Raw genomic sequence first — 25,902 nt, 5'->3', positions numbered from 1 at the left:
TCTGCTGAGTAGGCCTTGCAGGCGAGAATTGAACTAGCTTGTCCTCCGTTGTGACTAGCGAGTCTCGTAGCCCGTGTGCCTTGACTTCATATGTGAAACATCTAGCCCCGTCTTGACCAGGCCTCTGCCTGACTTCTGTGAGAGGAAATGCGATGCAAGGCAATTGCAGTCTGGCGTTTGCGAAACGAGCAACGCTGATATTCTCAAGGAGGGTATACAATTTCGAAGCCGACTCCACAGCCCCAATATTGTTTCGCAGCGTGGAGGCCCATATCTGCATCTCGTGTTCAGATAGAGGTGGTAGTGTGCATGGCAGAGCCTTGTATGAGGAGATGTCGGCTGGCAAACAGCTATTGAAGTTGGACGATTGTCCCACCCAATCAAGGGCTGTGATGTCCCCCGAATGCGCTATGATCTCCTGCAAGAGTCGTCCGAGCGCCTTGTGCCTTTTCTCTCCGTAGATAACAGGAAGGTTGACATCAAAGATGCCAAACAAAGAGTAGGCGATGTCTTCCTCCCTTGTGGTGTCACGGTTTGACGCCCATCGCAGTTTCTCTCGCGCATCTCTTGTTCCTGGACAAAAGTCGACGAGCGCCCGCGCATTTATGCCAGTTGAACGCTCCATCTCCCTCATGATACTGACAGACTCCTTGTGGTTGCGTGAGCGGTCGTCCAGATATAGGGTCCAATCTGCTCGGTAGAAGAGAACAATTCTAGGAGCGAGAAATTCCTGAACGGTCCATCCTCGCGTGTTCCAAATGCTATTTGCGAGCGCACCAGACTCCGACGAAGGAGGAACATCTGATAGGTAGATGATGGTGAGCGCTGAGTAGTGATACCAGATGAACATAGAGTTGACTGATTCCTGGAGCTCGACATTGTTGTTCTGGTCGATGCAGCAAGTGTCGACCCACGCCAAGCGATGCCCCGTATCGCGTGCAACTTTGCAAAACTCCTGCAACTTCACAATGGTACCGACCGGATCCAAGTCGTATATGACCTTATCCTGAATGTCGTGCAGCCCGGGCTCCTTCTTTTCCCACCTATGAGACAACATGACCCAACCGAAGTACTTCGCGACCGCGTCTTTAATGGGCCCTGTTTGGAGGGGCGCATGCAACACCGATGAATGCAGAAGCACTTTGTACTCTGTACTCTCCGTGAATGTATTGATCTGCGCATCTCGATTGCACAAACGTCCAGTAGAGGTATTGATTAGACGAAGGGGGGCGTTTTCCAGTTGGGCGCGAATGGCACGTCGAATAGCATCTTCTACTTCAGATGGACTGACGTATTGCTGGCGTAGCTCTGCAAAAAATGTAGGTCATCTTCAAGTCAACGTTTGAATTGTTTGGGGCTTACGTCGCATCTGTGGGTCGGATGCATTGTCCAACTTGGAGAGCATGATTGTGAAGGCCTCGACTGTATCATCACGGCCCGGATCCAAGTCGTAAATGCCCGTGCCCTGAATGTCATGCAGCCCCGGCTCCTTGGTTCCCCACATATGGGACAACAGAACCCAACTGAAGTACTTCGCAACCACTTCTTTGATGAGCTCCGTTTGGAGGGGCCCATGCATGTCCGATGAATTCAAAAGCTCTTTGTACTCTGTACTCTCCATGAATGCGTTGATTTGCTCATCTTGATTGCACAAACGTCCAGTAGAGGTGTTGGTTAGACGAAGTGGTGCGTTGTCCAGTTGGGCGTGAATGGCTCGTCGAATAACACCATCTGCTTCGAATTGACTGACGTATTGCTGGCGTAGCTCTGTAAAAAATTAGTAAGTCATCTTTAAGGCGGCGCTCGAGTTCTTTGGGGCTTACGTCGTATCTGTGGGTCAGATGCATTGTCCAACTTATAGAGCATGGTTGTGAAGGCCTCGAATGCATCATCATGACGATGTGCTCCACGAAGCGCTGCATGCTTTAGTTCGTACCCGAGATAAGACGAAGGGTTGAGCTCGATGACCTGCGAACATCATCAGATATGTCAAATCGATAACGAATATCATCTGCACCTTTTCCGCGTCCGACAGGGCATCTAAATAGAGCTTTAGGCCCAACTTCACCTTACTGCGACGCGCAAAGTATGAAGAACCCATCCCGACTGCTGCGGAAAGTGTGTTCTTGATGGACCAAAGCTGAACATTCCCATCATTGTCCCCAATCGCGAGCAGTTCTCCGTTGGGAGAAATGGCGACGCAGCAAACGCGTTTGGTGTGTTCGAATGGCTGTCCTATCTCCCTGTGTAACGTTGTGTCCCACAGGCGCACAGTGTTGTCACTCGAGGCAGTAGTAATGAACGAGCCATCAGAAGAAATGGCAAGCGAGTGGACGCAGGAAGTGTGACCGGTGCAAGGTTGACCGATCCGGGTCCTATTCGACGCGTCCCAAATCTTGATTGTTTTGTCGTCTGATGCAGAGACAAGTTGTTGGCCATCGGGCGACCACACAACACTGCGAGCGAAAGCTCGATGAGCGTGGATCTTGAATAGAAGCTCAGCGTTGTCGGTGCTCCAAACCTGAACGGTACCATGTGATTCGCCAGATGCTAATTTTAGCCCATCTGGGCTGAATGCGACACAAAACACCTCTCTCTCACCCGAGAGTCTAAAGAGGACAGCGCCAGTCTCTGCATCCCATATAATAACTGATGCATCAAATGACCCGCTTGCGAGTCTCTTTCCATCTGGGGAGAAACAGACCGACCAAACCCACTTTCTATGCTTTACCTGCGGTTTGAATACCATCCGCTTGCTATCGACGTCCCAGATGATGATAGTATTATCTCTTCCACCACTCGCAATTCGCATATTGTCTGGCGATACAGCGACTGAGTTCACTTCTTCACTGTGTCCCTCGAATGGCCCTCCCACCAATGCACCTTTCTCCGCGTCCCAGATTCGCAGGGTTGTATCCTCCGAAGCAGTGACGATCCGTCGGCCGTCTTTGAAGAACGCCACCGCCGACACTTTCTTCGTGTGCACTCGCACTGTTTGTGTTGACACCGACTGAGTCGTCTTTGTCGGCTGGGTTGTCTGCGGCGTTGTGCGCTTTCTCACAGTAAGATATGCATTTTTTGCTACATCGAGCAATTCTGGCATGTCGCTAGACAGGAAGATGGACGGCCAGTAGGGTTTGAAGTTGACAAGGAGTGGCGTACTCTGTGGTTAAGTCGCCGATGCTTATGTGTTGTAAGAGGTCGTGAGTGGAATTGAATGTCTGCCCACAACCGCAGGTTCTTTTATATATTATTATTTGCTGCACGTTACGTTGCTACAGCGTGGATCTAACTTCGCTCTTTCCATCAGATTCAGCTGTCTGTAACGCGTAAACCCGTGATATGTGCCTGTTAGCATTAACTGTTTGTTACTGACGTTATTTAGTCAAGGTTGACGCGTCGACGTTGGACCCCTGTTACCCCTACCTGCAGCTGGCAGCGCTATGGGAGTCGAAGTCGTGGATATCGACATCGAGTATTGGTCGGGTAGCTCGGCAATGGGCGTTTATTGGTCACCCTGACCTGGCTGATACAGTAAGGACGAGTTATGGTGCTATGGAGAAGGGAGTGGCGCGAACATGGCAGGACAGCGCACAGTAGGTATGCGCGAGGGCGGTGAACTTCGACTTAAGAATGACCAGGAAATATGCTTACCGAGCGGTGGTTGGCAACGTTGAGGTCTTTCCCACTGACGTAATTGATGCGTTCAAGGGAGTCCCAATTGGGAACAGGGCACTACACACTCGGTTGCCGAATATCACGAAATCTTAGTTCCTATCAAGTGTGCCACTTCGCCCCTTGATCATGGGTAGACTACTCGTACCAGACGCAATCAATATGATGAGTTCATTTCAAGTACACCTCACGATTGACATCTGGCCCAAACCACACAGACAGTCGAAAATGCTGTGGACGAGAGCAGGCTGTCATGCATCATGCTTCGAGCTTGGCAGCTGTGCACAATCGCATAATTTTCCAGCACTGGTGCGAAGAACTCCCCTCAACGATCTTTTTTTTTCACTGGTTCCAGCACTGCAGCACTTGCAATTGGGTATGAGCTTTTTTTTTATAAAGGTCGTGATCTGAATGCTGGGGCTGTCCGGAAGTATCCCTCTAATACCACCCATCTGACCTGGTGGTCAGAGCTCGTTACATTGCTTTGACATGGATGGTGTAGCATCCTACCCGTGAGTACCCAAGTTATGCAGGTCCTCGTACCCGTACCAGTGCTGCCCAACCCATGATTCAATCTGATTCAATATTCACCCGCGGGTGGTGCTCAGGTAGGTGTCCGGGTAAGCCAGCTTACCCGTGTCATACCCTACACCGGAGCTTTCTCCTCTTCCCTAGGATGTCTGATTTGGGGATTAGCTTGTTTTTATACGAGACGATATGTGATACAAAGCAAAATTCTAGGGATGCTGTTCATGAATGTGGAGGTGTTGTTAAAGTATGAAATAAAAAGATCCCGTTCCTCGCAGCTACAATATCTCCAGCATCCTGACGTCCATCATGTCATCAACAGAAGCCTTGTCCCTAACCTGCGCGATGATATTGTTATCCGAAGCGATTCTCTTATACTCCTCACCGCACTGCTGCGCTAGCAGAAGTGCGCCAAAAGGCTGTCCGAGGCGAACGATTAACCTCAACTCTCGCGTAGCCGGCTCGTTATGTCTAAAATAGCTGCTGAACGTATGGATCTGACTGGAGACCGAAGCACGGAGCAATCTCCTACGATCTGCGTCTCGTCTGCAAAGTTAACCAGCCCGAGATCATATCGATTCCACGGACGGACGAGCAAGAATGTCTGCCGAGTACGTCTTGCAGGCGAGAATTCAACTAGCTTGTGTTCCGTTGTGATCAGCAGGTCTTCTAGCCCGTCTGCCTTCACTTCATATACGAAATATTTGTCCCCGTGTGCCACCAGGCCACCGACTGACTTCCGTGAGAGGAAATGCGATGCAAGGCAATTGCAATCTGGCGTTGGAAAAACGAGGAGCGCTGAGGTTCTCAAGAGCGGCATAGAGTTTCGAAGCCGACTCCACAGCCACATTGTTTCGCAGCATGGAGACCAAATTCTGCATCTCGTCTTTGGATAGAGATGGCGGCGTACATGACGGAGCCTTGTATGAGGAGATGTCGGCTGGCAGACAGCTGTTGAAGTTGGATGATCGTCCCACCCAATCAAGGGCTGTGATGTCCCCCGAATGCGCTATGATCTCCTGCAAGAGTCGTCCGAGCGCCTTTTGCCTTTTCTCTCCGTAGATAACAGGAAGGTTGACATCAAAGATGCCAAACAAAGAGTAGGCGATGTCTTCCTCCCTCGTAGTGTCACGATTTGACGCCCATCGCAGTTTCTCTCGGGAATCTCTTGTCCCCGGACGGAAGTTGACGAGCGCCTGCGCATTTATGCCAGTTGAATCCTCCAACTCCCCCATGATAGCGACAGACTCCTTGTGGTTGCGTGAGCGGTTGTCGAGATATAGGGTCCAATCTGCTTGGTAGAAGAGAACAATTCTAGGAGCGAGGAACTCCTGAACGGTCCATCCTCGCGTGTTCCAAATGCTGTTTGCGAGCGCGCCCGACTTCGACGAAGGAGGAACATCCGATAGGTAGACAATGGTGAGCGCTGAGTAATGATACCAGACGAACATGGAGTTGACTGATTGTTGGACCTCAGCATTGTTATTCTGGTCGATGCAGCATGTATCGCTCCACGCCCAACGATGCCCCGCATCGCGGGCGACTTTGCAGAACTTCTGCAACTTCACAACGCTTCCGACCGGATCCAAGTCGTATATGACCTTGTCCTGAATGTCGTGCAGCCCGGGCTCCTTCTTTTCCCACTTATGGGACAACATGACCCAACCGAAGTACTTCGCGACCGCTTCTTTGATGGACTCTGTTTGGAGGGGCGCATGCATGTCAAATGAATGCAACAGCTCTTTGTACTTTGTACTCTCAGTGAATGCGTTGATCTGCGCATCTCGATTGCACAAACGTCCAGTAGAGGTGTTTATTAAACGAAGTGGAGCGTTGTCCAGTTGGGTGTGAATAGCTTGTCGAACAACATTTTCTACTTCAGATGGACTGACGTATTGCTGGCGTAGCTCTGTGAAAAATGTCAGTCAAGTCCGCGCTTGTGTTGGTTGGGGCTTACGTCGTATCTGTGGGTCGGGTGCATCATCCAACTTGGAGAGCATGATTGTGAAGGCTTTGAATGCACCATCATGGCGCTGTGCTCCATAAAGCGCTGCATGCTTCAATTCGTACCCGCGATAAGACCAAGGCTCGAGCTCAATGACCTACGAGTATCATTACATTTGTCAAATCAATGATGAATATCGTGAATAATATCGTCTGCACCTTTTCAGCATACGAAAGGGCCTCCGAATAAAGGTTTCGTCCAAGCTTCACATTTACTGCGGTACGCAAAGTAGGAACTGTATGAGGAATTCATTCCGAATGCTGTGGAAACTGCATTCTCGATCGACCAGAGCTGAAGATTCCCAGCAGAGTCTCCACTGGCGAGCAGTTCTCCGTCGGGAGAAATGGCGACGAAGTTAACCAATGCGGTGTGTTCGAGTACCTGTCCTATCTGCTGGTGTGACTTTGTGCTCCACATTTGCACAGTATTGTCGTGCGAGGCAATGGTAATGAAGGAGCCATCGGAAGAGATGGCAAGTGACGCGATGGAGGAATTGTGACTGGTACAAGGTTGCCCGATCTGGGTCCCACTCGAGGAGTCCCAAAACTTGATTGTTGCATCGTGTGATGCAGAGATAAGTTGCTGGCCGTCGGGCGACCACACAATATTTTGAACCCAATCGTCGTGAGCGTTGATGTCAAACAGAAGGTCGGCGCTGTCGGTGCGCCAAACTCGAATGTAGCGCCGTGTTCCGGACTGCTAATTTTAGCCCACCAGGGCTGAAGGCGACACAAAACACCGAAGATGGTTGACCGGTCCGACCCTTGACGAGTGTTGAGAGGACAGCGCCAGTCTTCGCATCCCATATCATAACTGTTCCATCCAATGAACCGCTTGCGAGTCTCTTGCCATCTGGGGAGAAACACAGTGATTTCACCCTATCTTCATGCTTTCACCACGAGTGCTTTCTGCTTGCTATCGACGTCCCAGATGATGATGACACCATCTCCTCCACCACTCGCAATTTGCCTATCGTCTGGCGATACAGCGACCGAATCCACATAGTCACTGTGTCCCTCGAATGTCCCTCCCACCAATTCTATTTTCTCTACGTTCCAGATTCGCAGGGTTTTATCCTTTGAAGCAGTGACGACCCGTCGACCGTCTTTGAAGAACGCGACTGCTGACACTGCCTTCGCGTGCACTCGCATCCTTTGTGTTGGTACCGACGTCGCGTGCATTCTCGCAGTATGATATCCTTTATCGCGTAATCCTGATACAGGGGGATTGACTGTCAGTAGCGTTTAAAGTTGACGAGGAGCGTACCCTGTGGTCAAGTCGTCGATCTCACATGCAGTGAGAGGTCGTGAGCAGTATTAGATGTCTGCCCATAACTCAAATCACGATACGTAGGCTCTTTATGTATCGTTTGCTTCATACCACGTTGCTCTGCCGTGGATCTCATTCACTCCTTCCAGTGCGCAGTGCCTCTGTTGTGGAAGCCAGGACCACTGTGCTCGTTACACGTCGAACCATTGATTTTGTAATTCTGCTGTGGCTTCTATCACTGTCCATAAACGCCCATCATAATCAATATTAAATTCTGTTCACAGCAAATTCTTTAGAATTTCCATGAAGAATTATAATGGAAGAAATACTACGCTTGCCGAATATCCCGAAATCTTAGTTCCTATGAAGTGGTACACTGGTAAGTACCACTTCGTCCCTCAGTAGACTACTTCTACCAGACGCCGCATCAATATAATGAGTTCATTTCCAAGTACATCTCACGATCATGATGGACATTTGGAAGTTCGGAACTACGCCGGCAGTTGAAAATGCTGTGGACGAGAGCGATGTGTCAGGCTATCATGCATCGTGCTTCGAGCATGGCCGCGGCATCCCCTCAAATTTATTAGAAAGCTGTACACAATCGCATACTTTTCCAGCACTGATACAAAGAACTCGCTTGATGATCTTTTTTCGCGATCTTAGCTGGGGCTGGTGGCAGGGCTCATTCGTTACGTTGCTTGGACATGGATGCCACGGTCCACCGTCATTTCATTCCCGCTACACGGCCGCCGAGCTTAGAGCCTGTTGCAAAAGTCTCACGCAAAAACTGTACACTTCTTATTACACTGGTGACTAGATTACATTGATTCTTTTGACCTTGATGTGTCTAAAGCATGCGAGCCATTTTTAACCAGCATCGCATTCTACCTTTTTTCCTTCTTGCGTTGAACCATAAACTGCATCCAAGATGGGACCCTTTCCCTCTTTCTTCAGTTCTTACTCCTCAACAAATTGAAAGAGAGGATGAGCATCTAGATGAGTGCGCATCCACTGTGCAAGATCCTCAACATCTGTGATGGTGTAGACGATGTTAAGATCGAGACACTATCAGTCCTCAGCCTCGTATAACGGACTTCATTATATGTACCTAGACACTATCAGTCTGTACATATAAACTGTCAGTGGACTAGGTACGGCGGGACAAGAAGAAGCAACTCACCCTCAGCCTCGTATAATATTGAGTTATATTCCTTCTGACAACTCCAACAAGCCGTGTCTCGTTCGTGGTCGCATTGCTCACGTGCTGTGCACGCGCCAACGGACGATTCCACCTGGAGCGAGGACATATGCGTATTCTGTAAGAAGGGTGGGTGATGTGATGCATGCCTTGTGTTCGCGTGTTTTGAAGTGTGGGTCGGGGAATAGGAAGAAGAGGGCGGTGAGAGAAGCTTTTTGAAAGAAGTTTGGGAGGAATTTTATCGGATTATATTTTGACAATTGTCCATCGTTGGTTGCTCGGAGTGCGGTGATACAATCTTGGACATACTGTACATGAATTTCGAGACCTGCGGATATAAGAAAAAGTTAAGATTAGGATTGACCAACCGATGATGAGAGTATCATGGAATTGAGGTGCGAGTGTGATTAAATGACCACCGAATCCACACCCAATATCTGCAAACGCATGATGGTCTCTACCAGGTTTACAAAGTGAGACACTGACCAATCAATTGAATCGGGCGACTCTGATGAGTGAATAGTGAATGATTAGAGAATGAATTCGCGTGAGTTCGTAGTCTATAATGGTTTTTCTATTCAAAGTTGGTTTATGTATTTTTATATTCGATCCGAATGAACTGACCTGTGGGACTCCGTAGTAAGGGTGCGTGGTCTGAATCGTCATCCCTGTCGCTCTCTTTCACTTTGGTCACGATTCGGTTCTCGCCCGCGTTGCTCGGGCCGCGTCGACCCCATGATGCGTTCAGCATTTATTCCTTTCAACCATATCATACTGCATCCAAGATGGGACCCTTCCCCTCTTTCCTTACTGAACAAACTGAAAGAGAGAGCGAGCGTCTGGACGGGCAAACAGCGCATTTCTAGAAAGCGCTTGCACCGGAGTTTTCTCCTTTCCTAGGCGTCTGATTTCGAATTAGCTTGTTTGTATGAGACAATGTATGATACGATGTCGAGAGCGATGCAATGCAAATCTCTAGGGATACTGTTCGTGTGGAGGTCTGGTCAAGGTGTGAAATGAAAACGTCCCGTTCTTCGTACCTACAATATCTCCAGCATCCTGACATCCATCATGTCATCAACAGAAGCCATGTCCCTGGCTTGTGCGATGATATTGATATCCGAAGCGATTCTCTTATACTCCTCACCCCACTGCTGCGCTAGCAAAAGTGCGCGGAAAGGCTGTGCGAGGCGAACGATCAACCTCAACTCTCGCGTAGCCGGCTCGTCGTATGCGGGATGGCCGCCGAGCATATCATCTGACGGAGACCCAGGCTTGGGCCAACCTTCCAAGCTCTGCGTCTGGTCTGCAAAGTTAATCAAGCCCAAGATCATGCCGATTCCATGGACGGACGAGCAAGAATGTCTGTTGAGTACGCCTTTCAGGCGAGAATTCGACTAGTTTGTCTTCCGTTGTGATCAGTAGGTCATGTAGCCCGTCCGCCTTCACGTCATAAGTGAAACATCTGGCCCCGTCTTGACCAGGCCTCCGCCCGACTTCTGTGAGAGGAAATACGATGCAGGGCAATTGCAGTCTGGCGTTTGAGAAACGAGGAATACCGAGGTTCTTGAGAGTGGTATACATTTGGAAGCCGACTCTACAGCCACAATATTGTTTCGCAATGTGGAGACTGATATCTGCATGTCATGTTCGGATAGAGGTGGTAGAGTGCGTGGCAGAGCCTTGTATGAGGAGATGTCGGCTGGCAAACAACTATTGAAGTTGGACGATTGTCCCACCCAATCAAGGGCTGTGATGTCCCCCGAATGCGCTATGATCTCCTGCAAGAGTCGTCCGAGCGCCTTTTGTCTTTTTTTCCCCGTAGATAACAGGAAGGTTGATATCAAAGATACCAAACAAAGAGTAGGCAATGTCTTCCTCCCTCGTGGTGTAACGGTTTGACGCCCATCGTAGTTTCTCTCGCGCATCTCTCATCCTGGACGGAAGTCGATGAGCGCCTGTGCATTCATGCCAGTTGAATGCTCCATCTCCCTCACGATACTGGCAGACTCCTTGTGGTTGCGTGAGCGGGTCGTCCAGATATAGGGTCCAATCTGCTCGGTAGAAAAAGAATAATTCTAGGAGCGAGGAACTCCTGAACGGTCCATCCCCGTGTGTTCCAAATGCTGTTGGCGAGCGCGCCAGATTCTGAAAAACGAAGAACATCGGATAGGTAGACGATGGTGAGCGCTGAGTAGTGATACCAGATGAACATGGAATTGACTGATTCTCCGAGCTCGACATTGTTGTTCTGGTCGATGCAGCATGTGTCACTCCACACCCAACGATGCCCCGCGGCGCGTGCGACTTTGCAGAACTTCTGCAACTTCACCACGGTTCCGACCGGATCCAAGTCGTATATGTCTCTGCCCTGAATGTCATACAACAGCGGCTCCTTCCTTTCCCACCTATGGGACAACATGACCCAACCGAAGTACTTCGCGACCGCTTCTTGGATGAGCTCCGTTTGGAGGGGCCCATGCACATCCGATGAATACAAAAGCTCTTCGTACTCTGTACTCTCCATGAATGCGTTGATCTGCGCATCTCTATTGCACAAACGCCCAGTAGAGGTGTTGATTAGACGAAGAGGGGCGTTTTCCAGTTTGGGGTGAATGGCTCGTCGAATAGCATCTTCTACCTCAGATAAACCGACGTATTGCTGATGTAGCTCTGCAAAAAAAATTAGCAAGTCATTCATCTTCAGGTCGACGCTCGAGTTTCTTTGGGGCTTTACGTCGTATCCGTGGGTCGGATGTATTGTCCAACTTGGAGAGCATGATTGTGAAGGCCTCGAATGAATCATGGCGATGTGCTCCACGAAGCGCTGCATGCATTAGTTCGTACCCGAGATAAGACGAAGGGTTGAGCTCAATGACCTGCGAACATCATCATGTGTGAAAGTGATAATGATTATCGTCTGTACCTTTTCCGCGTCCGAAAGGGCCTCCGCATATAGCTTTAGGCCAAAATTCACCTTACTGCGACGCGCAAAGTATGAGGAACCCATCCCGAATGCTGCGGAAAGTGTGTTCTTGATGGACCAGAGCTGAACATTTCCATCATTGTCCCCAATCGCAAGCAGTTCTCTGTTGGGAGAAATAGCGACGCAACAAACACGTTTGGTGTGTTTAAGCGGCTGTCCTATCTGCTGTTGTGACATGGGGTTCCACAGTCGCACAGTCTTATCGTCGGAGGCGGTTGCAATGAAGAAGCCATCAGAAGAAATGGCAAGTGAGCGAATGTAGGAAGTGTGACCGGTGCAAGGTTGACCAATCTGGCTTCCATTCGACGAGTCCCAGAACTTGATTGTTTTGTCTCCTGATGCAGAGACAAGTTTCTGGCCATCAGGCGACCACACAACGCTTTGAATGGAATGTTGGTGAGCCTTGATGTCCAACAGAAGCTCGGCGTTGTCGGTGCGCCAAACCCGAATGTAAGCGCCACGTTCCGGAAGCTAATTTTCGCCCATCCGGGCTGAAGGCGACACAATCCACCGCACTCCAAGCCTTGAGTGTTGAGAGGACAGCGCCAGTCTCCGCATCCCATATCACAACTTCTCCACTCGATGACCCGCTTGCGAGTCTTTTCCATTGGGAGAGAAACACACCGACTCAACCCCTTGTGGTATGTTTCACCAGTGGTTGAATACCATCTGCTTGCTATCGACATCCCAGATGATCATGGCTCTATCTCTCCCACCACTCGCAATTCGTCTGTCGTCTGGCGATATGGCGACTGAAATCACACAGCCACTGTGTCCCTCGAATGGTCCTCCCACCAATACTCTTTCTCCAGGTCCCAGATCGGAGGGTTTTATCCTCTGAAGCAGTGACGATCCGTTGACCGTCTTTGAAGAACGCGACTGCCGACACTTTCTTCGTGTGCACTCGCTTCGTTTGTATTGGCGCAGGCTGGGTTGTCGGCGCCAGCGTCGCGCGCCCTCCTCATAGTAAGATATGCTTTTTTTGCTACATCGCGCAATCCTGACATATCGCTAAATAGGGAGATAGACGGTCAGTAACGTTTGAAGTTGACGAGGAGCGTACTCTGTGGACCTTACCCGGCGTAGTCGTCGATCCTATGTGTCGTGAGTTCGATTTCTCCCCATTTATAACCCAACTCGTGTAGGTGCTTATCCGCTCTGGTTCCGTATTCCGTACTTACCACGATGCCACTGCCACTGTATCAATCATCCTTCTTCATCACCTGCCCATTATAGGTAAATTGAGTTCGTTCACAGCAAATCCCTTATATTGTTCCCAAAGAACTATAATGGAAGAATACACCTGTGATGTACCCCGAAATCTTGGTTTCTATCAAGTGGTACCCCTTCGTCCCTCAGGTAGACCACTCCTGCCAGACGCAATCAATATCATGAGTTCATTCCGTGCACACCCCACGATGGACATCCGGAACTACACAAGCAGTCAAAAATGCTGTGGACGAGAGCGATGTGTCCGGCTATCGTGTTTTGAGCATCGCAACATCTCAAAAGTTGTCTTCATAAAAAAATCACATGCTTTTTCAGCACTGGTGCGGGAAATTCACCTCAATGATCTTTCTTTCACTGGTTTCAATTAGGTATGACTTTTTCTATAACAGTCGCGATCTGAATCTAAAGCTGTCCGTGGGTATGCCTCTGATACTTACTAGTAGTGTGGGAGTAGTGAAAGTGCGTTGTCGTCATCCCTGTCGTTCTCTTTCGCTTGGTCACGGTTCGGTTCTCGTCCGCGTTGCTCGACCCATGCGGCGTTAAACATCTATTCCTTTCAACCATATACTGCATCCAACATGGCACCCTTCCCTTCTTCCCCTACTTCTTAGTCAACAAACTGAAAGAGAGAGAGCGCGTCTAGATGGGCAAACAACGCAGTTCTAGAGAGCGCTTGTACCGGAGCTTTCTCCTCTGCCCTAGGACGCCTGATTTTCGGATTAGCTTGTTTGTATATATGATACGATATCAAGACAAATACGATGCAAAATTCTACGGCTACTGTTCATCTAGATATGTTGTCAATGTATGAAATGAAAATGACCCGTTCTTCGCAGCTACAATATCTCCAGCGTCCTGATGTCCATCAAGTTATCAACAGATGCCGTGTCCCTGACTTGTGCGATGATATTGTTATCCGAAGCGATTCTCTTATACTCCCCACCACGCTGTTGCGCTAGCAAAAGGGCCCCAAATGGACGAGCAAGGCGAACGAGCAACCTCAACCCTCTGGCGACCAGCTCATCATCTCCAGGCTCATCAGCCCAATCGTCCGCGCTCTGCGACTCGTCTGTAAAGTCGACCAACTCGAGATCATACCGATTCCACGGACAGATGAGCAGGAACGTCTGCCGAGTACGCCTTGCAGGTGAGAATTGAACCAGCTTATCTTCCGTTGTGACCAGCAAGTCTTGTAGCCCGACTGCTTTGACTTCATATGTGAAATATTTGTCTCCATCAGGACTCCGCCTGACTTCTGTAAGAGGAAATGCGATGCAAGGCAATTGCAGTCTGGCGTTTGCAAAACGAGGAACGTTGAGGTTCTCAAGAGTGTCATACAGTTTCGAGGCTGACTCCACAGCCACATTGTTTCGCAGCGTGGAGACCGAATTCTGCATCTCGTCTTCGGATAAAGATGGCAGCGTAGATGACGGAGTCTTGTATGAAGAAATCTCAGCTGGGAGACAACTGTTGAAGTCGGACGATTGTCCCACCCAATCAAGGGCTGTGATGTCCCCCGAATGCGCTATGATCTCCTGTAAGAGACGTCCGAGCGCGTTCTGTCGGTTTTCTCCGTATATTACGGGAAGGTGAACGCCGAAGATCCCAAACAGTGAATACGCTATATCTTCCTGCAACGTAGTGACACGAGTTGACGCCCATCGCAGTTTCTCTCGGGCATCTCTTGTCCCTGGATGGAAGTCGACGAGCGCCTGCGCATTTATGCCAGTTGAACGCTCTAACTCCTTCATTATACTGACAGACTCCTTGTGGTTGCGTGAGCGGTTGTCGAGATATAGGTTCCAATCTGCTTGGTAGAAGAGAACAATTCTAGGAGCGAGGAACTCCTGAACGGTCCATCCTCGCGTATTCCACATGCTGTTTGCGAGCGCACCAGACTCTGACGAAGGAGGAACATCTGATAAGTAGACGATAGTGAGCGCTGAGTAGTGATACCAGATGAACATGGAATTGACTGATTGCTGGAGCTCCACGTTGTTGTTCTGGTCGATGCAGCACGTATCGCTCCACGCCCAGCGATACCCCGCGTCGCGAGCGACTTTGCAGAACTTCTGCAACTTCACGAAGGTTCCTATCGGATCCAAGTCGTATATCTCCCTGCCCTGAATGTCGTACAGTAGCGGCTCCGTCCTTTCCCACCTGTGGGACAACATGACCCAGCTGAAGTATTTCGCCACCGCTTCTTTGATGAGCTCCGTTTGGAGGGGCCCATGCATTACTGATGGAGCAAAAAGCTCCTTGTATTCTGTGCTTTCAATGAATGCGTTGATTTGTGCGTCTCGATTGCATAAACGTGCAGTAGAGATGTTGATTAGACGAAGGGGGACGTTTTCCAGTCGAGCGTGAATGGCCCGTCGAACAGCGGTTTCCAGTGCTTCAGATGCACTGATATATTTCTGACGTAGCTCTGGAGAACGAATTCATGATAATTACGTTGGCGGCGTGAGTGATTTTGGGCTTACTTTGCATCCGTGCTTCAGGAGCATTGTCCAACTTAGAGAGCATTATTTCGAACGCCTCAAATGCATCATTATAGTGATGTGCTCCATGAAGAGCTTCATACTTCAGTTCGTACCCGAGATAAGAAGAAGGGATGAACTCAATGACCTACGAACATCATCACAAATGTTCAAACAACGATGGATTTCGTCCGCACCTTGTTCGCGTCCGAAAGGGCCTCATCATAGAGGTTTTGACCCAACTTCACCGCGCCGTGCTGTAGCGGCTTCTTCCTTTCCCACCTATGGGACAACATGACCCAACTGAAGTACTTCGAAACCGTTTCTTTGATGTGTCCCGTTTGGACGGCCCCATGCATTACTGATGGAGACAAAAGCTTCTTGAACTCTGTGCTCTCAATGAATGCGTTGATCTGTGCATCTCGATTGCATAAACGTCCAGTAGAGGTATTGATTAGACGAAGGAGGGCGTTTTCCAGTTGGGCGTGAATGGCTCGTCGAATAGCATCTTCTACTTCAGATGGACTGACGTATTGCTGGCGTAGCTCTGCAAAAATGCAGGTCATCTTCAAGTCGACGTTTGAGTTGTTTTGGGCTTACGTCGTATCTGTGGGTCGGATTCATTGTCCAACTTGGAGAGCATGATTGTAAAAGCCTCGGATGCGTCATCATAGCGTTGTGCTCCACGAAGCGCGGAATACTTTAATTCGTATCCAAGGTAAGACGAAGGGTAGAGTTCAATGACCTACGAACGTCATCCATAAATGTTACATAAATGACGGATATCGCCTGCACCTTGTTCGCGTCCGAAAGGGCCTCCACATAGAGGTTTTGTCCCAACTTCACCTTACTGCGGTGTGCAAAGTAGGAATCAAATGAGGAATCCGTCCCGAATGCTGTGGATAGTGTGCTCTCGATAGACCAGAACTGCACATTTCCATCATAATCTCCACTCACGAGCAGTTCTCCATTGGGAGAAATTGCGAGACAGTAAACCTGTGCGGTGTGTTTGAGTGGCTGCCCTATCTGCTGGTGTGACTTTGTGTTCCACAGGCGCACAGTTTTATCTTGCGAGGCAGTTGCAATGAAGGAGGGATCAGAAGATATGGCCAGGGAGTAGATTTTGTCAGTATGACCGGTGCATGGTTGACTGATCTGGGTCCCATTCGAAGAGTCCCAAAACTTGATTGTTGTGTCGTCATCTGATGCAGAGATAAATTGCTGGCCGTCGGGCGACCACACAACACTTCGAACAGCATTTTGGCGAGCGTCAATCCTGAGAAGAAGCTCGGCGTTATCGGTGCTCCAAACACGAACGGTACCAAAACCTCCGCCAGATACCAATTTTAGCCCATCTGGGCTGAAGGCAACACTCCACACCGAACCCCCACTCTGGAGTCTTGAGAGAACAGCACCAGTCTCCGCATCCCACATAATCACCGTCTAATTAGATGACCCGCTTGCAAGTCTCTTTCCACCGGGAGAGAAGCATACCGACCGGACACGTTTTGTATGCCCCCACAGCCGTTGGAATACCATCTGCTTGCTGTTGACGTCCCAGATGATGATGGCTTTATCTCCTCCAGCACTCGCAATTCGCCTGTCGTCTGGCGATACGGCGACTGAATCCACATAATCACTGTGTCCCTCGAATGGCCCTCCCACCAATGCTCGTTTCTCCACGTCCCAGATTCGCAGGATTTTATCCTCTGAAGCAGTGACGATCCGTCGACCGTCTTTGAAGAATGTGACTGCCCACAATTTCTTCGTGTGCATTTGCATCGTCTGTGTCTGCGCCAGTTGTGTTGTCTTTGCCGGCTGCGCCGGCGTCGCGCGCCTTCTTACAGTAAGATACACTTTTTTTGCTACATCGAGCAATCCCGACATGTCCGAGTCGCTAGACAGGAGGATGTGATAGGCTAGAGCACAAGTGAACTCAGCGAGTGGAACAAACGCTATAATATTGAGTAGTACCTAGAGCACGAGTGAACTAGGTGACATGAGTACAAATAGGTACAAGACAGTAGGAGTAACATATACCTCAGCGAGTGGAACAAACTCTGAGGTAAAACAAACGACTACGCGCGGCTACTAATATGATACAGAGTGGTTATGTAAGGTGGCTGAGCGTCAAAGGTGAATCACTGTATAGTTTCAAGAAGCAAGAGAAGCAAGAGAGACGACGAACAAGGTAAGGAGAAAGCTATATGCGCCAACGGGATGGACGGTCAATAATGTTTGAAGTTGACGAGGGGGGGTGCTCTGTGGACCTCACCGGCGTAGTCGCACTATTAGTAGATCCTATGTATCGTGAGTTGGATTCTGTTGGATTTCTGACCATTTATAACCCAACTCATGTAGGCACATATCCCGCTCTGGTTCCGTACCACTGTCACTGTGTGTATCAATTATCAGGTACTGCCTCTTCATCAATTGCTCATTATGGATTAATTCTTTGAGTTTGTTGGTTTGTTTTTTTGGCAAAGTGCCTCGCTCGATGCGGTTCGACTGAGACTATGCCAAACACTGTGGGGTCATTCAACGATGGTCTTTCGACGGGTCCAAAATCTGATGCGGTCTTGTCCACAGCATTTTTGACTTCCTGTGTAGGCCCGTCCTGCACAGGAAGTCCAAAATGCTGTGGACGAGACCGATACGTCCGGCTATCGTGTTTTGAGCATCGCAACCTCTCAGAAGCTGTCTTCATAAACACAATCGCATACTTTCCCAGCACTGGTGCGAGAAATTCGCCTCGATAATCTTGCTTTAACTGGTTCCAATTGGGTATAACCTTTTTAAATATAATAGTCGTGATTTGAATGCTAAAGCTGTCGCTTACTATTGCTTGTTGTGCTACGGCTAAGGTAGAGTCTGCGAAATCGCAAACTGAAGCTGCTGTTGTGACGTGCGTCAAAATTTCGCAGACTCGACCAGTGATATGACAGGCTAAAATAAAGTATTAAGAACGATGCATTTAATAAAGCTAAATGCGAGTTACATCGACACGAATTTCTTCAGTTGGGGGTGGGGTTTTGGCTGTGGTCAGTTTCGGCTTTTGCCGGGCAGTGCAGACAAAGATATCCGCCGGGTCGACGAGAAGATGAGTGAGGAATCCGTCTAGAGCAAGCGAAAGACGAGATCAAATGCGCACAAGCAAAGGCGCGGAAAGAGAGATATTCGTCTGAAGCAAGCGAAAGACGAGATCGAATGCGCGCGAGAAAAAGGGCGCGAAAAGAATCGACCTGGGGAAAAGACACAGCCAGAAACCCTCGAGTGTGAAGCAGAGGTATTTGGGAAGTTTTCTGAAACACAACACAACCCAAAAACACTGCTAAGACACCTAAGGGAAGTGATGGGCGGGTAAGAGATCTAGGCGAGCTAACGCAAGATGAAAACGAGATGAAAGACGCGTGTGGCTGCCACTGTGGCAAAACGGCGTCTTACGATACGCGTTCGCTCGCTTAGTAAGCACTTGTTTGAGCAAAACGTTCGCAGGCTCACGTAGAGCTCAAACGGCACCGTGGGTACTTATGCCTCTGATACCAGACTTGAATGTCAGTGCTAGTTACGTTACTCTGACATGGATGGTTTAGCATGGCACGGTTGTTCTAATACAAGGCCGCGGGGAGACTTCGTCATTGAGCGCTTAGGCTTAGGAGCCTCTTTCAAAGGTCTTACGCAACAACTGTACACTTCTTATTACACTGACTAGATTACATTGATTCTCTTGACCTCGATGCGTCTGAAGCATGCGAGCCATTTCTCACCAGCATTGCGTTCTACCTTTTTTCCCTTCTTCCGTAGAACCATAAACTGCATCCAAGATGGGACCCTTTCCCTCTTTCCTCAGTTCTTGCTCCTCGACAAACTGAAAGAGAGGATGAGCGTCTAGATGAGTACGCATCCACTGTGCAAGATCCTCGACATCTGTGATGGTGTAGACGATTCCACCTGGTGCGAGGACATATGCATATTCTGCAAGAAGGGTGGGTGATATGATGCGTGCCTTGTGTTTGCGTGTTTTGAAGTGTGGATCGGGGAATAGGAAGAAGAGGGCAGTGAGGGAAGCTTTCTGAAAGAAGTTTGGGAGGAATTTCATTGCGTTTGCGCGGATGACTGATACATTTTGATAATTGTCTGTGGTCGCTCGAAGTGCGGTGATACGATCATAAACATACTGTGTTACTTGAACACGAATTTCAAGACCTGCGGATATAAGAAAGGGATTAAGACAATAATAGATTGACTGACCGATGATGAGAGTATCAGGGAATTGAGGTGCGAGTGTAATCAAAAGACCACCAAAACCACATCCAATGTCTGCAAACGATGGTCTCTGGTTTACAAAGGCTGGATAGTGAGACGACCAATCTATTGAATCGGGTGATGATGGATATACGAGTGAATGATCAGAGAATGGATTTGCATGAGCTCGTTGTCTATAGTGTTTTTTCTATTCAAAGACTCAGTGTTTTATTTAGTCGGTCTGAGTGAACTGACCTGTGGGAGTAGTGAAGGAGCGTTGCTCGTCGTCGCCGCCGCCGCCGTAGTCGTAGTCGTCGTTCTCTTTCGCTTCGGCATGCTGTCTCGGTCACGGTTCGGTTCTCACCCGCGTCGACCCATTTTTCCCGTGGTCCGATGTTTTCCGATATTCTGCGTCTTAAATTTCAATTTCAACCTCGGCTTTCAATTTCTCTCCATCCCTCCCTCTTCAGAGTCTTCACCATGGTCGCTGCTCTCCGTAACGTCTTTAATGTCGTATGTACAACTTCACCTCTGTCAACTTCCTACTAACTCTTATTCCTAGTCCCGCTCTCCACTGCTTGCACGCTCCTCAATTCGATTCTCTTCAACAGCTTCAAGACAGGTCACTTTAAAAGAACGTCTTGCTGAGCTCATCCCCACAGAAATAGAAAAGGTGCGCGTGATATCTCATTTTTGGTCATCAGCTTCTTTTCCTTTTCCTTCCTCAGGTAAAAGCAATTCGCGCAGAGCATGGGAAAAAGGCATTCGGTCCTGTAACAGTCGACCAGCTCTATGGCGGCATGCGTGGTCTCCCAGCACTCATCTGGGATGGCTCCGTACTCGACCCAGGTCCGTCATCTTTTCCTTCTCATTCTTCCCATCTCACGCCTTTCCAGAGGATGGTATCCGTTTCCGTGGAAAGTCCATCGACGAGTGCAAGAGCCTTCTACCCGCAGCGCCGGGTGGCTCGGAACCTCTCCCAGAAGGTATCTTCTGGCTTCTCCTCACCGGCGAAATTCCATCCAAGGAACAAGTCGCAGAGCTTAGCCGCGACTGGGCTGCTCGTGCTGAGATTCCCGATTTCGTAAAGGAGATCATTGATCGCTGCCCTCCCACCCTTCACCCCATGAGCCAGTTCTCCATGGCAGTCACCGCGCTCAACCATGACTCTGCCTTTGCCAAGGCATACCAAGACGGTGTCTCCAAGAAGGAATACTGGGGTTACACATTTGAGGACTCCATGGATCTGTCAGTATTCATCATCTATTCAGCTAACTAATGCTCATATCTCCCTTAGCATTGCCAAGCTCCCCAACATTGCAGGTCGCATATACCGCAACATGTTCAGTGACGGAAAGCTACCTGCCATTGATAACAGCAAGGACTACTCTGCCAACCTCGCAACCCTCCTTGGCTTTGGTGACAATGAGGCCTTTGTCGAGCTCCTCCGTCTCTACATTACCATCCACACGTACGTCTTTTTCATCTATACCACACAAAGCATACTTACACCACTCAAGCGACCACGAAGGTGGTAACGTCTCTGCCCACACAGGCAAACTCGTCGGCTCAGCCCTCTCCGACCCCTTCCTCGCATTCGGCGCCTCCCTAAACGGTCTCGCCGGCCCCCTTCATGGCCTTGCCAACCAAGAAGTCCTCCTGTGGCTGCGCAAGATGCAATCCCAAATCGGCGAAAACGCTACAGACGACGCCGTCAAATCCTACGTTTGGTCCACACTCAAAGGCGGCCAAGTCGTCCCCGGGTACGGACATGCCGTCCTCCGCAAGACGGACCCCCGCTACACCGCCCAGCGTGAATTCGCACTCAAGAATCTCCCTAATGACCCCCTCTTCAAACTCGTGGGTCAGATTTACGATATTGTCCCTGGTATTTTGTTGGAGGCGGGTAAAGCCAAGAACCCGTGGCCGAATGTGGACGCCCATTCCGGTGTGCTGTTGACGCATTATGGACTGGATCAGATGCAGTTCTATACCGTGCTGTTTGGTGTTTCCCGTGCATTCGGGGTGGCTGCTCAGTTGATCTGGGATCGTGCGCTTGGTGCTCGTAAGTCCGATTCATCTAATTTGCATTGATGGGAAACTGAATGTATGCTATGCTAGCTTTGGAACGTCCGAAATCGTACTCGAGTGAGGCTATCCAGAAAATGTTCAAGGACAGGCCTTGATAGATCCTCGTTTTGGCTGTCGTTGTATTTCGCATATCTTTATGGCTACATGACTTAGACTACCTTAAATCCATGAAAGCTATTGTTCTAGGGAATGTATTGGTGATGAGCTTAGACGTATACTTTGCCTGTTCCTACCGTGAGAACTGAGCCAGCCATCATCATACATGAGGCCTCACTCTTTGCATTAGGCACTGATCCTCAGGCAGGGCGGTAACCGGGTAGCGTCAACATCCTTTATAATATTCCGGGTTCTGACGTCTGACCACTTCATCCTGTATTTTCCACCATTACAGCAGCAAAAGTCAATCAACATTCATGATATGCAGCCCTGATCTGACCGCGTTCGAGCACTGCATAGGGAGAAAGACGTTTCCGCTAGTTTCGAACGGCTTCTGTATTACAAGAATATCATCATCCACCGCTCCATTTGTGATCAAGGCGGAGGTGCGCTAGGTGTATCACTTCATCTTTGGACGAACTTATCTACGCCAGTGATGTACATAAAGGTAGATTTCCCACTGCCACTACGAAACACAGCCTGTCATGTCGTGATCTGCCGTCGCGCATCTCTTACCTACCTGGAGTCAAACCAAAGTCCTCCCAGTGAACCTCGCTGCAACTTAACATTATGATTCCTTCAGGTGAGTATCATGCCTCTACGATGTTTTTTTGTCATTTTTATCACGTATTCAAGTCATCATCAGGTAACCACGAGGGGCTTAAAGCACAACCCAAGACTCTCCGTCAGGTCTCAAATCATGGTTTGGCCCTTATTGGAATTATCGGAGGAGCCGCTCTCGTAGTTTGGGTTTTTTGGCTATCGGTCATCCGCATATGCAAACTCAAAACAAACATTGCATCCGATAGGACCTCTGAATTCGCCCCTCTCCTAAATCCAGATCAACCACCAACTGATCTCCAGGTGAGCATGCCCACTTACCCAGCACAACGTGATTGAAGAGGGTGAACAGAGATATCACATCGCCCCGTCAGACAACAACACCTCACTATGTTCCATCTGTGCAAATCTAGATTTTCACCAGATCTTCCTCGACGGTACCCCACTAAAGGAAGAGATTCCGCTTGGGTTACTCTCCTCCATCTTAGAGAAATCCTACCAATGCAATTTCTGCCGCCTCATATCCTTTCATGTACGTCGAACATGGAAATTGGACGAATTTCCTCACGTCGATCTCTCGGAGATTGAATTTGGGATGTACTCGAAAAATTGTGGCTGTCTTCGGGAGCCCTTTTATCAGCCGACATTTCGTTGTTACCGCCTCCACATTGTCAGGACGAAGGATCCAGGGGGCCTTTGGAAGAGACATCTAGCTTTAGGGGAAGAAAGTCCGCTCATCATCCACCTCTTGCAAGAAGATGCTTTCAAATTTGGGAGACCAGCCGACCTTCATGGCCGCAGGGTGAAGAACACCGTGGATATTGGTCTGGTGCAGAAGTGGATTAGCCTGTGCCAGGAGAACCATGGAGATAAATGTGGCAACGTTTGGAAAATGGACAGGAAGCTGCCGGGGTTTGTGAGAGTGGTGGACGTAGCATCGATGGCCGTGGTTCCTGCGCCTTCTGGCTGTCGTTATCTCACGCTCAGTTATGTATGGGGAAGTATCGGCGCAGGTTACTGGACGACGAAAGATAATATAGCGGAGCGCTCCATACCTGGCGGATTGAACATGTCGACCCTTCCCGAAACCATCACAGATTCGATCCTATTCGTTCGACAGCTCGGCGAACGTTATTTATGGATCGACGCTCTATGCATTATTCAAGATGATTTGCTTGACAAGTCCATTCAGCTACACGCTATGGATTTGGTCTACGGCCTGTCTCATCTCACGATAGTCGCTGCTGGCGGTACGACGGCTCAAGACCCTCTCCCAGGATGCCGTCCACGGACTAGAACATTGCAACAGCACATCGAGGTCGTTCAAGGACTGCATCTCTACGTGGCTCCTCCAAGACTTAGGGAAGCTCTCGCTCAATCCACGTGGAGTACGCGTTGTTGGACCTACCAAGAGAGCGCGCTCTCCTGCAGAAGAATATACTTCACCGGGCCGCAAGTCTACTTTGAGTGCAAATGCGACATTTTCTGCGAAGACATCGTCGCCGAAAGCAAGTGTCTCCCACTCTCCCACAGCTTCCTCCGGTCATTTGGAGAGTATTTCCCATATTCTTACGCAGTTCCGAGTTACACGGGAGCCGTTGATAGGTATACACGACGCCATCTCACCGTGGAATCAGATATCGTTGATGCTTTCACTGGAGTGACGAATGCTTTAGCGATGGCATTTGAGCTTGGTGACCCCGACAGAGTCTTTCGATATGGAATGATGTTGCCAAACATACATCTCACGCTTCTCTGGCAACATAATCCACAAACACCTCGCACTCGTCGTTTACTCCCTGTCGGAGGCAGCTCGCCTTGGCCTTCTTGGGCATGGGCTGCGTGGCGTGGCGGTGTTCTCTACAGGGGGGCGGATGTGTATCTGAGGACTCAGATGGGCGATTTGAGTAGTGAGCCATCGGTGGAGGAAACACTTGTTGAACCTTGGTACATCGTGAACCACGGCGGCAACACAATGCGGCTTGATGTCCACCATGTTTCCTGGGTCGTTTTGAGGGCAAGGGAAGTGAAGCATGCATATTCTGCTCCGCAAGGGATCTTAGACCCAACGGAGCTGACACTAGACATTCATCGACCGCTAGAACCAGGCACCCTCGTTTTTCGCACGACTTGCAGCCACTTTGGAATTACACGGCGAGGTGGCGAAGAACCAAGTGGATATGCTCACGGTCTCTTCAATATTCTCTCAGCCGCTTCTTTTCCTCCTGTTTGGGTTGGCACTGCCGTCCTGCCATTGGAACTTGCTCTGCCATCTTCTCTCGACTTTATCGTCCTTTCCCGTACCAGTTCGCGCAGCGTATACGACGAAGAGACTCTTAGGGGTTACGATGGATGCTCGTTGCATGTGATGGCGGTTAGTCAGGATGAGGGCTTGATGGAACGTGTCGGGTTGGGCGTCATTCATGAAGCCGCCTGGATTGCATCAAGGCCGGAGAAGAGGGTAGTGTTTCTCCGGTGATGGCTAGTAATAGTGTACCTCTGTTATTTATGCTTGTAGTTGTGCTGCACCAAGTTATGCGTCCATACAAGTGAATTCGATGAGCGTAGGACTCCCGAATATTTGAAAGGATAAACTTGTTGGCCCCGGATCAACATCTGGGCGGCACTAATATAGAAGGAATGACTGTTTTCGTTTTCCTCTTTTGGTCTGACTAGGGGAGACTAGGGCGGCCACCGTGACGTTATACCGAAGAGTTCCCTTTTGTGATAGCCTCACCCGCACACCATTCTTAATCGCTAACCACCATTACCCAAGCTAGCACATTTCCTACTTGACACAATTATTACTACTACATGGCACTAGGCAGAATCGTGCATTATGCTGTAGACGCAGTGCTAGTTTCAACTGTCGTCGCTGGCATCCGGCGGTCGAGTGGATTCGCGTGAGTCTCTCAAGCCTCATGTCCCACATCCGACATTAATGCGAATGTCATCGGTTTCGCCGGCTCGTGCACTCTTCAGCGTTGACACCACTCTAATATCAGACCCAACCATGCGCTCATTTGCTGACCGTTTCCTCGGCGTCGGCGAAACCATATTCGACATGGCCGCAGCTACGTCTGTTAATAGTGATTATTTCAGGAAGGACTCGAGGAGATAGTAGATGATGTCTTGGGTACGAGTGAGAAGGTGGACATGAAGGTCTGACAGTCATACACATACTAGAGATGAACCTCTCATGTCTCAGCAGAATCAAATGGTCAACGGACGTCAGCGTCTCGTTGGTCAGAGTGAGAAATAATGTCAGTGCTACTCACGGAGCATCCAAACACATGTACCGAAGGACTTCGAGATAGTGCCCATGAATTTTAAGATATTAGTATGTCGTAATCCCTTTCAAATGTCCGGGAACATGGAGTGGATTTCGTGGCGGACGTTTCTGGTCCCGAGTTGACGGAGGCTGCATGCAGCACTCCCAGACGGATTCTTGATTGGATCGAATCAAAGTCGTCTC

At 49.4% G+C, this 25,902-nt stretch overlaps 5 protein-coding genes across 5 annotated transcripts; 3 read left to right on the top strand and 2 right to left on the bottom strand.

The window, feature by feature from the left end:
- Window positions 1-8,437: 8,437 nt before the first annotated feature.
- DFJ58DRAFT_853406 (putative methyltransferase-domain-containing protein) lies at window positions 8,438-9,664 on the bottom strand (the record flags this gene model as incomplete). The annotated part of the gene is made up of 5 exons (XM_041393850.1): window positions 9,303-9,664; window positions 9,047-9,115; window positions 8,742-9,006; window positions 8,661-8,701; window positions 8,438-8,511 (listed from the first exon to the last, which is right to left on the bottom strand). The coding sequence occupies exons 1-5, from the start codon at window positions 9,427-9,429 to the stop codon at window positions 8,438-8,440; spliced, it is 576 nt and encodes a 191-aa protein (XP_041240514.1). The 5' UTR covers window positions 9,430-9,664.
- Window positions 9,665-18,927: 9,263 nt separating this feature from the next.
- DFJ58DRAFT_803679 (putative methyltransferase) lies at window positions 18,928-19,996 on the bottom strand. Its single transcript, XM_041390977.1, has 4 exons — window positions 19,875-19,996; window positions 19,626-19,827; window positions 19,189-19,580; window positions 18,928-19,166 (listed from the first exon to the last, which is right to left on the bottom strand). Exons 1-4 carry the CDS (start codon window positions 19,953-19,955, stop codon window positions 19,083-19,085), a joined length of 759 nt encoding a protein of 252 aa, XP_041240513.1. The 5' UTR covers window positions 19,956-19,996; the 3' UTR covers window positions 18,928-19,082.
- Window positions 19,997-20,040: 44 nt separating this feature from the next.
- Window positions 20,041-21,988, top strand: DFJ58DRAFT_803674 (citrate synthase-like protein). The gene is made up of 7 exons (XM_041390976.1): window positions 20,041-20,132; window positions 20,182-20,292; window positions 20,348-20,468; window positions 20,516-20,867; window positions 20,917-21,090; window positions 21,140-21,684; window positions 21,741-21,988. The coding sequence occupies exons 1-7, from the start codon at window positions 20,100-20,102 to the stop codon at window positions 21,803-21,805; spliced, it is 1,401 nt and encodes a 466-aa protein (XP_041240512.1). The 5' UTR covers window positions 20,041-20,099; the 3' UTR covers window positions 21,806-21,988.
- DFJ58DRAFT_803669 (heterokaryon incompatibility protein-domain-containing protein) lies at window positions 21,974-25,003 on the top strand. Its single transcript, XM_041390975.1, has 4 exons — window positions 21,974-22,252; window positions 22,315-22,449; window positions 22,513-22,730; window positions 22,780-25,003. The coding sequence occupies exons 2-4, from the start codon at window positions 22,437-22,439 to the stop codon at window positions 24,904-24,906; spliced, it is 2,358 nt and encodes a 785-aa protein (XP_041240511.1). The 5' UTR covers window positions 21,974-22,252; window positions 22,315-22,436; the 3' UTR covers window positions 24,907-25,003.
- Window positions 25,004-25,147: 144 nt separating this feature from the next.
- Window positions 25,148-25,830, top strand: DFJ58DRAFT_803667 (DUF1748-domain-containing protein). Its single transcript, XM_041390974.1, has 2 exons — window positions 25,148-25,330; window positions 25,410-25,830. Exons 1-2 carry the CDS (start codon window positions 25,242-25,244, stop codon window positions 25,546-25,548), a joined length of 228 nt encoding a protein of 75 aa, XP_041240510.1. The 5' UTR covers window positions 25,148-25,241; the 3' UTR covers window positions 25,549-25,830.
- The last annotated feature ends 72 nt before the right edge of the window (window positions 25,831-25,902 follow it).

The sequence above is a fragment of the Suillus subalutaceus genome (genome assembly GCF_016647625.1).
Source record: "Suillus subalutaceus strain FC151 chromosome Unknown DFJ58scaffold_105, whole genome shotgun sequence".
Lineage (NCBI taxonomy): Eukaryota > Fungi > Basidiomycota > Agaricomycetes > Boletales > Suillaceae > Suillus > Suillus subalutaceus.
Note: the sequence above shows the minus strand (reverse complement) of the source record. Positions and strands in the feature narration are given on the sequence as shown.